Raw genomic sequence first — 12,500 nt, forward strand, 5'->3', positions numbered from 1 at the left:
CTACTTCAGACATCGCGTTAAGCAGTCAGTGTTTTGTTATTCCTGGCAAGGTAAGTAAGTTGCAGGACTTACAATTTGAGCCTCGTGGTCACTTTGCAGTGACCATGAGGCCACTGCAGCTTAATTTATGCTCTATCCCACTGTATTTCTTCCACTCTACAAGATGGCGGTGTCCATTTCCCTCTATCTACACGCGTTGGTCTCTTCAATTTATATACCTGAATAAAGTATTTACAATGCAAGACCTCCAAAACTCTCCATATGGGGGCTTTTCATCTGTACCAAAAATATTAAGTTTTACAGGTAATTTTAAATGAAGCACTAATCTTACCTTTCTATCCAACAGAAGCGTTTTCAGGATGAGGAGGACAGTCAGAACAAAATAAGCAAACAAACAGACACAACTGAACCAGCTAAACACATCACTTCAAGATCAGCTGAACTTCAAGCTTCCATTGAAGTCACCCATGCTTGTCAGTCCATAAAAATCACAACCCTTGGCATGTGTTATATGCCACAAAAAAAGAAAAACAATCTACCCATGCAACAGCTGCCAGTGATGCAAATGAAAGACAATATGAGAAATTATTATCAGACATCTTTAAACAGCCCTTTTTCTAAATCCCTGAATATTGTGGTATGTGATACTTCTGTTATATGTAATGATTTATTACAACAATGGAATAACTCCATAGAAAAGCTCTTTAAATTAAAGTAACCCTGAACATATATTTTACAGATAGCAGGAAACAAGAGTGTTGGTGATATCATCAGAACCGAGATGCTATGTTATCAAGCACAGTTATCCATGAGAAAAAAACATGAGTCTGATATCAACTTGAAAGTGTATGTGAGAATTTTAAATATTTACTATTTCAGATAGTTTTCTGTAAATAGACACTGACAAGATTAGCTATACATTGAATTGTAACTGCGTTAAATAAAGGTGAAATAAAGTTCACTTAGGCTTATTTACAGAAGTATTTAGAAATGTCATTCAGGATCATATATTTACTTCCAATAACATAAAATATCTTATTCTGCTTGATATTATTTACATAGTCATTATCAGATTATACTTGTCACCAGATTGGTCATGTATTTACAGGGAAAATGCAGACAAGCCAACTATGGATATGTTGCAGAAAGGAAATTTCTTCATTTTATTAGTATGTTTTGAAATATTATCAAGGTACATACAATCACTCTTGGTTTAAACAAATGGAAATAAGGAAAGGAGTTTAATACTATAAAATTTGATTAGTGCAATATTAATGAAAAAGCTTAAGAGCCATTTGTCATTTATCTTTATTTTGCAGAGGTAATCAGAAAAGTTGGTTAATTTTCACAAATATTTTGACAGCTTGCAAACCATTTCAAATGTCCTGGACAACTTGAGCATAATTGGGGCAAAGCCAAATATAAATGGACTGGTGCTGGCTGTCTCTCCTTCTCGAGAGAAGTACAAAAATGTTCTCACCCTAGAGGAATTTCACAACTTTTTGGATGAGCATCAGCTTGTCCACTTTTGGTGGTCTAATTCAGTAAGTCAATGTAGAAAATCTAGGTGTTTGTGTGCAAATTTATATATATAGATAAAGATACTATTTGCCTATTTTCCCTGATGGGTAACATTTTATCTTTCTCTTTTAAGTCACGTTATACTTTCTAACCCTTTCCTTTTTTCAGGGAAGAGCACAGAGAAAGCAAGTTATAAAGAAGTTACTTGATCACATCCATACAAGTAGAGGTTTCACCTCTGGAACTTCTTGCTTAATGAAGACTGTTGTAATGCGAGGAATCAAGGAGTACCAAGAACAAGAAGAAACTCTCGCATAGTTTTATATACAAATAATACTGATTTTCTTTTGCTAGAAGCTATTGTTATTTCAGTTTTACTTATGCTTTCAACTTTATTTCTCTCTCTAATCAAACTGAAATTAAAGTTTCTATCTACAATTGGTGAAATTGTTTTTCTAGACAAATAAAGATGTGTTTATAGTATTCATGCTGGTTTAAATAATTTATTAAACATCCATACTCACAATCTAGACTTAACCCTTGAAAAGACAAATTACACCATTTATAGTTTTGGTAATTGTCCCAGAACCTTATCTATGCTGTTGCTAGTGTTAGAATGAGAAAGATTTTACATATTGTCTTTGATAGTTTTTGAAGTTATGTCTGCCCATGCATTGTATAAAGTGCTACTTTTTCTTTCATTATTTTTCAATCAATACATAAGCACTCATTATGATTATTGAAAAGACGGTATGAAAAGGGATGAATTACTTCCCCAATTAAAGAGGTTAAACTAAGATCTGATACATCATTGACCCTGCATCTTTTAATTATGGCTTTTTGTGTCTGTCTTATACCCTAAAAAAAATAATGTATGTTCTAAATCATAATTGCGGGTAATCTTCCCTCCCTATCCCAAGAAATCTCATGTTGCAATGAGTGATACATTATACTGCTCCCAAGTGTGGTTGTCTCATCATTGAACATCTGTATTTATGGGTGTTTCTAAGAAGAGGGCATTTTTATCCACATACATTTTAGCAAAATTGTAACTAAATCCACAAATTTCTAAATTCTGAGATCTGATACATCACTATCTCAGTAATATGACACCTCCTGACTATAGTTCTATCTATCCCAGAGTAAAAAAAAAAAAAAAAAAAAAAAAAAAAAAATGCACATTATACATATGTAACCTTCCCTTTCCCTATCCAATACAATTAGTAATATTGCTACACTCCCCAAAATTGCCCTTGCCTTGGCCTCAGCCCTCCTCAAAACTAATTTTGCAAGGTCTTTTCTTCCCCACTGTTTCTTTTTTTCCTCTCTCTCCAACCTCTTCAAATATCCATTTCCTAATGTTAGAGAGCCATGTTGAAAGGATGAAAGGCTGACTATGCCAGTCATGGGCCAGATTCACTAGCACACTTACGATGGTAAAATCACTGGTAACTACAGTTACCAAGGTAAACAGACCAGGGTTGGTATTCACTAACAACTTGCCATCAGAGTTACCATGGTAAATTTTACCAGTGGTCGGAGCGCTGGTAAGTTCTGGGAAGATGACGTCATCATGTGTTATCATATCCAAAAATCAGTATTCAAGTGAAGTTTTTGGCTTGTTTTTTATACCTGATAAAATAAGTATGTTGGCAACCAAATATCACAATATGTGTATGGCAAAAAAAAAAAAATGCAAATCTTCACATGAACCTAGCAAGAATAAAATCCAATGGAATGAATTAATATGTGAACTCTCACAGAATTCTTCTCTGAAATAATTTAAATAAATTCTATAGAAAAAACTACCTTACTGACATAAACTGGCAATACCAACGTTAAACAAGTATAGCAACTGTGTCTGCCGTTGTCTGGGCAAAGGACAAACTCCAAATTGCATGGGCGAGAATGAGCTTGAAATATCTCCTTTATTTGATGACAGATAGCAATGAATGAAAATTGTATTTGGCCTGGTTCTTTGTTTAATAATGATGAAAAATGAATAAATAAATTAAAACTGGACAGTCTGATTTGTGGTAAACAATGATATATCATTATAACTGTTTGCATTGGTTCCTATTATACATAAATAGCCAGGGAAGTCTATGAACATCCCACATGATGGATAAGATTGAATGAATTTACTATTTTTTTAATATATGCTGGTTTAGCTGTGACAAGGATTTTTAAAATCTCGCTGTCTAGTTCTGTTTCCTAAATGTAAATACATGCCAATTGCTTATTGGTGGAATTGCTTTACTAAAGCCCTCTGTTGGCTACCATTAGAATGGATCGATTTACGACGGGAACTCAGTCAATACAGGTTACCATTTCTTCATGAATCCCACTTTGCCATCACTGGTAAACGCAATGGTAAATGACCACTGGCAAATGTGTTGCAATCATATGTTAGGGAATCCAACACATGAATGGCCTGGGGAACCATAGATAAAATATTCCTGTTTAGTTGCCTGCCCTTACCCTGAGGGGTGGACCACTTCTCTCCCTAACATAGTCCAAGCCAATAATGAAGACTGTACGTTATCAGGGACAATGAGGCTTGCCCCTTTATCAACTAGCCACACCTATTTAAATTCTCCTGATTCCCAGACCCCAGTCTCTCCTTTGATCATGACTGATCACTACCCTCAATACCTACTATCACCTCAGTCCTGGCCAAACCATCCACCCAGGTAATTACTTAACCTCCAGAAAACATTCCTCCTTTCCCCAATATCCTTCACTTCAATCTCCTCCACTCCAAAGCTTTTTTCATCTATTACACCCTCCTCCCATATTACTACTCTGCAGCTTTATTTATTGTCCACCACTCAACAATACTCCCTGTTCAACATGTCTCTATGCTTCTACTACCTCCACCTCTACAAACTTTCTGAATACTCTGTTTAGCCCAGCCAAATGGAATTGATTTTTTGTGATCCCTTCTACAGTCCTTACTCTGACAAAACTTTCCTCTTCTAGACATGTCTTCAAAAACAAATAGACAAAGTCTCCTTCCACAGCTGCCCTGATCATTACTGCCTTATCACTATAACATCTGAATTACAAGCATTACCAACCTTGACTGACTTCACTGGCAAACCCCTTTCTGCCAAGCCTCATCCATCCCTCAATACTTGTAACAGATCTATCTCCATCTCCCCAACAAACTGCCCTGTCTACAAGGATTGGTCAGATTGTGGAGAAGACCTACTTGCCTGCCTTCAACTATGAATAAGTATCAGTAAAATGCTACACAATTCCCCCTAGAGGCTGCCATAAATCTACTAATATTGCCAAGATTACTTTCCATAGACATGACCTCCCAATTCAAGTTTATATTGGTGGAGAGTGCCTCCCTGTCCTACATATCAACCTCTCCCCACATCAGTGTCAGAAATGCTGGCAACTTTGCCACCCTGCCAAACACTGCTGCTCCACAGTCTGGTCATAATCGATCAAACTGCTCTGCACAATCACACGTGCCAATTCTGGTGGCTCTGATAATGTTTATTATAGGGGATGCCCTACCTAGTTTGATTCTTAGGTGGCAAATCTCAGATTCAAACTTGGCCTCACATTACATGAGGCCAAGGTAGGAAGCACGCAGACGAGTTTTCTCTTACTTCCTACCCGAATACTGTCCTTTGCCGGCTCCCTACCCCTCCCTCCCAAAATGTTTATACATCTCCCTTAGTATCTCTTCCTCATCCTAATTCTATCCCCTCCTTCTCCCAGTCAAATTCTTTTGCCATTCTAAATCCAGACACCTAATCTTCCCCACTATTCCAGACATTCCAATTTCTTCCTCCTTGCTCAACTCGTCGCACGAGACAAGCTAAATGTTCCATCCCATCTTCTACTACATCCCCCTACATCAACCTCTCCCTCTGCCCCTCAAATGTCTGTCCCCTCTTATCCCCCTCAAAAAAACTTTTGTTTCTCAGACCTCTGAAATTAACTCCACTTCAGAAACTCTCAAAGGCATTCAACTCTATCTAATCATGAACCAAGATAACTTCCGACATCCATCCTCCTACAACTCATGTTCCCCCTGCACCCCTTCCTCCCACTGGCTGCCAACACATTCCATTCCCCTCCTGCTTCAGCTGCACCATCACCCTTTTGTTCCCCATTATCCCTTCCACTTCCCATGGATACAAATGACAAGTGTTGCAACAACCCCCCCTCCCTGGACTCTCTCCCTTCTGACTTTTCTCCTGAAACTGATATAACAATAGCACTAACACTTTTTCCTTAACAATTTTGATCTAATCACCCTCAACCTGGAATGAGGAATGGCTCACCCTCTTGTAGGGCAATGAAGACGCCTCTAAGTAACATGCAACACAGGTAGAAATGTCTGATAGCTTAAGGGTAGTGACTCCTTCAATCCTCATTTTATTTGTGGAATTATAAAACACCCAAATTCTTTGATGGTCTGGGGTTCCTTCCCCAATAAGGGGTTAGGTAACTTTGTGTTGCCAGCCAATTTGTTTATTTTGAGCTAATATATAACTATTTCCCTGACTCCAACAAACTAGGTAGTGCCAAAGTTTTGCAATAAGATGGTGCTCCTGCTTACACGGTAAAATCTGAAAAACTGGCTTGATGACTTATATTAAAGACTGACTTAGAAAAGGCTTGGATATCAATACTATAGAAAACTTGTGGCATATAAGAAAAAGTAATTTGCAAGACAGAGTCACCAGCTTCCTTCATAAGGCGTAAAGTCCTGCAGTCACAGATGACACTGCATAATGACATACCCAGTGCCATTAGCCCATCAAAGATAGCAAATACATGCCAACAAGCCCACAGTAATGGCCACTAGCCATTTTTAATCATGCAATTAATGGGTTATGGAGTTCTGGGCAAAGAACCTAGGCCTATCATTGCTACAGCACATGAAAAAAGTTCAGCGACATTCTGGAGGCCATATAAAGTATTAAATGTAAGAAATTAAAAAAGCATAATAATTGTTAAGGGTTGTTAACTAATGCCAACCTGTTTTCTAATATCATGCTCCATATTTTTTTCAAACAATAAATTTCATTTTTGTTTTCACTTTCTTGTTGAAATATTATTAGATGAGACAAATACATAAGCACCATCACAGTAACATCAAACTACATATGGATTTTGACAAAGCAAAAGACATGAAGAAAGCATCCATGAACCTCAAGCACTAAGGATTTAACTCCCTGACACCAATGGTCTGTATACTAGAAAATGGGGTACCATTTTCTTGTTGCTGGACACTGTACAGTGACCACTTACATTGTCTTTTACTTTTAATTACTCTTGTTTGTTTTGTAGTTGCTTCAATTGTTCCAAATGAATTAAATTTTCTTTTCTTATTTGCATTAAGCATTTTATCAGCTTTATCTTTTTCCTATGTACTTATTCTACAGTCTAGATTAAAGACTATTACCTGATAATAACAACTATCATAACCAATATTAATAATGATAATGGAATCAGATAGACCTAGTAACCAACTCCTTTGTGAATATCAACTAATGGGGCCATTTATGCATAAATAAATAAACAGATAAAACCACAGTGGAAAGTGCAGGTGTACAAGAATTCCAGGTATCAACAGGTTAATCCTTCCAATACCCCTATTTTCACCCCTATTTTCACAGTAACATAAGCTATTAACATACTCTTATACTTTACCTCCAAGTCTTTGATGAGCCAGTCATACTGACGAGAGAGAGGTTTGAGGCCATACTCCAGGAAATAGTATGCCTCAGTGTTGACAGCAATAAAATGAACTGGACCCATGTTCCAACTGAAGAAAAGGTTCTCTGTGTCCTCATGGTTGGGCATGCTGAATCTTGCTCTGTAGTTGCTGAAGTTGCTATAGGATAGACACATATTTGTTGTGTAAGTCCAATAAATGTCTTTATAAAAATAATATATAGCATTAACATATATCTTTAAGTTTCCGGGTTGTTTACCTAAATTTGTAACAGAGACCTCTAACCCACTCAGCCAATAAGGAAATAAGCAAATACTGACCTATTAAAACTGCAAAAATTCTAAAATCCCAGGAATCTGCTATAGCATTAATACATATTTTTTAAGTTTCCAGGTTGTTTACCTAAATTTGCAACTGACACCACTAACCCGCTCAGCTGATAAGCAAATAAGCAAATACTGGCATATTAAAACTGCAAAAATTACAAAACCACAGGAATCTGCTGAGCAACAACTTACTAGGCCAGAAAATGCTTCACCTATTACAAGTTAATATAAGACATGATTTGATTGAAATCCATCATTTTGGTACTTATTCTAGTGAGGTAATGCAGCATCTGCATCCAGTGGCAGGACTAAAGCAATATGAAAAAACACAATGGTTAATATCCTCTCTCTTTCTCTTTCTATTTTTCTCTTGCTCTTTCTCATTAGCTTTCTATTTTTTTCACTCTCTCCCTCTATCTTCTTTTCTTTCTCTCTCATTTGCTATTTCATTTGCTAATCTAGACCTGTCTTATAATATGCACAAGTCAAACAGAGATGGAGGTCATATCACAATATCAAGCCCCTTGCATATCAACTAATATAGAAAATTCATGTTCCATTTTCACAACATCAGTGGCATGACCATTCAAAATAAGCACACTCAGACAAAAATAGTGGCTTTTCTCCTAAAAAAGGTCATTTACTTCTTCAAAAAAATTAAAAATACAAAGTTCAAGAAAAAAACTCACTACATCTGTTCGTGGTTGCCAGGGCAAGTCAGATAAGGCACATAGGCAGCAATGGGTTGAATCTGTCGCATGAATTCATCTCCGACACGAGCATTATCCTTTTGGGAGAATTAACATGTGATGGTGTTAAGACAATAGGCTTTTGAAATCTAATGCCACATCACCATACAAAGGTTTGCTAGAGTTTTAAGCAAACATAAATATACTGAATATGATAAAATTTACATGTATAACACATTCAGCACACATTTTTGTACCAATTAAACAAATTTCCTTTAATTAAGAGGGTAAGCTAGATAGCTATCTTACCGAGTCCATGTTGTATGCAAAGTCTCCCACATGAATCACAGCATCATACATTCCTCTCTGAACCTCCTCCTGTAACCTGAAAACAAGAAGACATTTTCATAAGAATTTTATAAGAATAATAACCATTTGAATGTTTAATAGAACAGAACTGATAATAATAATAATAATAATAATAATAATAATAATAATAATAATAATAATAATAATAATAATAAAAAGGAAAAGGGAAAATAAATAAATAATAATAATGATGATGTTTAGGTAATAATTATAATGACAATAACAATATCCATGACCATGAACATAATGATGCTTATGATAAAAATATGATAACAATCATGATAAATATGCTGTATATACAAAAAGTATAAAGAAAAAAATGGTACTGCAATATTTGGATACAGTGAGACCAGATTATATTCCTCCCTCATGTTAGGCTGATTAAAATTGACAATTAGAAATGTATTCATCATCATCATCCCATAGCTTCAACCAGATAAGTATTATCCATAATAGCACTTTGCTTGGATGGCTAATGAGGCTTGTTCTATAATTGCTATATTCTTTTAGATCAACCTTCCTTGGTACAGGAATGATAATTGATTGTAGTCCATACTTTATATGATATTATAATTTGTAATACTGCGAAGTCATAACTATCACAGATGACAATTCAAAGATAAAACTCAGTCCTTCACAGAGCAAAGTCATGAACGTTACCAACTACATGTGCTAAACAAAAATACCAAAAAATATAGAACATGATCAAGCATTTACCAATTTACAGAAAAAGTTCTATTTTTATACACAAACACAGAGCGGCATACCTTGGCAGAGACTGAGCATTGACTGCACCCATGTCACCATACATAGCCACTGACACAGGCCAGTCAGTCCCATTCTTCCAGGTCTTGAAAACAAACAGTTCTGACCAACCCAGCTGACTTCCACAGTGGTAGACTGTCAAGGAAGAAATACATTATTGATACTTTTCTTTAATATGGATCAGTTTCATAAAAAAAAAATATAAAGGATAAAAATGAACTTCAGAAAGCTAGTAAGTGAGACATTTCGATTTTGAATCATCCTTTTTGGGACATAAGATATGCAACATATTTTACTGGTGCAGCACATAGAAAATACAAATGACCATAAATGGATATTTTACTGATCATAATTCACTCAAGTTGATCATCAGTGTTAATTTCTAACATCTTTCTAACAAATGTTCTTATCTTTTCATGAGATCAGTTATGTATTAACATACACTAAATGATATATGTTATTAACACTATGTAGAAATTGACTAACATTTATTATGTTTGTGATACCATTGTAACGATGTGCAATCCGTTTTCTATGACCTGTCAAATGTATGCCCTAGCAGCGATGTATGTAACCCCTCTTGGCTTAGCAACATTAAAGAACATACACTGAAGAGACTCTCTCTACAAACCCGACTTTGTGATCACTACTTTGGCGAACAAGGATGGGAGATAACGAAGCGCATATCTTATGATTTCAGGGGAGATATGAAGTGATGTTATACTGTTTGGGAGATAGATGAGAACATCCCCAACAAGATCAAGCATTTAAGTACAGTCATTGATTCCCTTTCTTTAGAATGAGGAAACTAAAATAAGAACTATTTCTATGAAATCACTACTAATCATACAAAAAAAAAAAATCCATTTCAGTTAATTCATAAACAGACAAAAAACATATCCCACCATATCCTTCTAAAGACCTTCTCTATCATTAACAAAACAAAACAAAACAAAAAAAAAACAGAAAAAGCATATATAATTACACTTTTAAGTTGGAAGTTCACAAAAATTGATCTCATAAAAACATATAGCTAGAGACTCCCCAACTTTAAAGGAAAAGACTTACAATACATAGTATCTGGCTGCAGATCCTTCAGTATGACTCTGTGCATCCACAAGTTTCTGTGTTCAGTACCGCCATCTGTGAACTGTGTACTGCTTCCCGTGGCTGTTTGTGTCAGCCCAGCATTCCCATATTCAACAACACTTGAGGGAGTGTCTGTGAAGGTGGTCCATGTAATAACCATGTCCTTGGAGGTCTCTGCAAGCAATGGGGAAAGGCAATGAGTGAGGGATTCTAAATTCAGAAGGGATTCTTTTTTTTATTATTACTACTTTTAATTTGGATTATGAATGTAATAGAGCTTTATTCCTTTATAATGGTAATTGATTTTGGAAAGTTACACAATCATATTGTATCTGATAAGTAAGGAATATACAAATACTGAACCAAAGAATATAAATTGTAGTAAGCGTGAACTGTATTTTAACATTTAAAAGACTTTTTATATCATCTCAATTCCTAAGTAATCATTAATAACAACACTGATAAAAAAAAAAATTAATAACAATGTTATGGTTCCTCTTATCATTATCATCATCATAACAACAAAAATAACAAGTTACCTCCAATAACTATGTGTACATGTTGAGGCTGATAGTCATCAATTCTGTTTTCTGCAGACGTCAACAATAAGCCACTCAAAATGGGCAAAATAACCCATGATGTAAAGGACCTCATCCTGCTGCGAATGAAAAGAATCAAATCATCATTCAAAAAGTCCTGAAACACGGAAAAGAAGGAGGCAAGAAATCTACAAGGGTGGGGAAGGATAAGAAGACAGGAAAAAAAAAATTAAAAAAGAAAAGTGAAAGAGTGCAGTGGCCATGGCTGTGACAGTGAGTGAGTGAGTGAGTGAGTGAGTGAGTGAGTGAGTGAGTGAGTGAGTGAGTGAGTGAGTGAGTGAGTGAGTGAGTGAGTGAGTGAGTGAGTGAGTGAGTGAGTGAGTGAGTGAGTGAGTGAGTGGGTGAGTGAGTGAGTGAGTGAGTGAGTGAGTGAGTGAGTGAGTGAGTGAGTGAGTCAGTTAGTCAGTGAGTCAGTGAGTGAGTGAGTGAGTGAGTGAGAGAGTGAGAGTAAGAGTGAGAGTAAGAGTGAGAGTAAGAGTGAGAGTAAGAGTGAGAGTAAGAGTGAGAGTAAGAGTGAGAGTAAGAGTGAGAGTAAGAGTGAGAGTAAGAGTGAGAGTAAGAGTGAGAGTAAGAGTGAGAGTGTGGGTGTGGGTGTGGGTATGAGTGTGAGTGTGAGTGAGTGAGTGAGTGAGTGAGTGAGTGAGTGAGTGAGTGAGTGAGAGAGAGAGAAAGAGAGAGAGAGAGAAAGCGAGAGCGAGAACGAGAGCGAGAGAGAGAGAGAGAGAGAGAGAGAGAGAGAGAGAGAGAGAGAGAGAGAGACAGAGACAGAGACAGAGACAGAGACAGAGACAGAGACAGAGACAGAGACAGAGACAGAGACAGAGACAGAGACAGAGACAGAGACAGAGACAGAGACAGAGACAGAGACAGAGACAGAGACAGAGACAGACAGAGACAGACAGAGACAGAGACAGAGACAGAGACAGAGACAGAGACAGAGACAGAGACAGAGACAGAGACAGAGACAGAGACAGAGACAGAGACAGAGACAGAGACAGACAGAGACAGAGACAGAGACAGAGACAGAGACAGAGACAGAGACAGAGACAGAGACAGAGACAGAGACAGAGACAGAGACAGAGACAGAGACAGAGACAGAGACAGAGACAGAGACAGAGACAGAGACAGAACAGAGACAGAGACAGAGACAGAGACAGAGACAGAGACAGAGACAGAGACAGAGACAGAGACAGAGACAGAGATTAAGAAACTTGCAATATGTTAAACAAACATTTGAGCCATATTACACAAGCGCTGACATGCACAATTAATAATCAAAGAAAAATATATATTCTATCAAAAACAGGTTACAACATCTCACCTCTTAAACATCTTACTTAACTGATATGTTTATGTCATATCACATCAAACCATGATTCTGCAGAACTATATACAATAACTATAAATTATCTAGCAAATGAAACATGCAAAGCAC

At 36.5% G+C, this 12,500-nt stretch overlaps 2 protein-coding genes across 2 annotated transcripts in view; one reads left to right on the plus strand and one right to left on the minus strand.

Annotated features, from left to right (window-relative positions):
* Window positions 1-2,006, plus strand: part of LOC113805981 (uncharacterized) — a 5,025-nt gene extending 3,019 nt beyond the window's left edge. Inside the window, exons 2-6 of the mRNA XM_027357071.2 lie at window positions 347-637; window positions 740-846; window positions 1,109-1,192; window positions 1,364-1,544; window positions 1,690-2,006. Coding sequence (XP_027212872.1) covers window positions 347-637; window positions 740-846; window positions 1,109-1,192; window positions 1,364-1,544; window positions 1,690-1,839 — 813 coding nt within the window. The 3' untranslated portion in view covers window positions 1,840-2,006. The remainder of the gene's footprint in view (window positions 1-346; window positions 638-739; window positions 847-1,108; window positions 1,193-1,363; window positions 1,545-1,689) is intronic.
* Window positions 1-12,500, minus strand: part of LOC113818646 (acid phosphatase type 7) — a 19,720-nt gene that overhangs the window by 5,544 nt on the left and 1,676 nt on the right. Inside the window, exons 2-7 of the mRNA XM_027370833.2 lie at window positions 11,006-11,124; window positions 10,446-10,640; window positions 9,380-9,512; window positions 8,553-8,628; window positions 8,244-8,341; window positions 7,204-7,387 (exon numbers count right to left, since the gene is read on the minus strand). Coding sequence (XP_027226634.1) covers window positions 7,204-7,387; window positions 8,244-8,341; window positions 8,553-8,628; window positions 9,380-9,512; window positions 10,446-10,640; window positions 11,006-11,120 — 801 coding nt within the window. The 5' untranslated portion in view covers window positions 11,121-11,124. The remainder of the gene's footprint in view (window positions 1-7,203; window positions 7,388-8,243; window positions 8,342-8,552; window positions 8,629-9,379; window positions 9,513-10,445; window positions 10,641-11,005; window positions 11,125-12,500) is intronic.

This window comes from Penaeus vannamei, chromosome 2 (assembly GCF_042767895.1).
Source record: "Penaeus vannamei isolate JL-2024 chromosome 2, ASM4276789v1, whole genome shotgun sequence".
In the NCBI taxonomy this organism is placed as follows: Eukaryota; Metazoa; Arthropoda; class Malacostraca; order Decapoda; family Penaeidae; genus Penaeus; species Penaeus vannamei.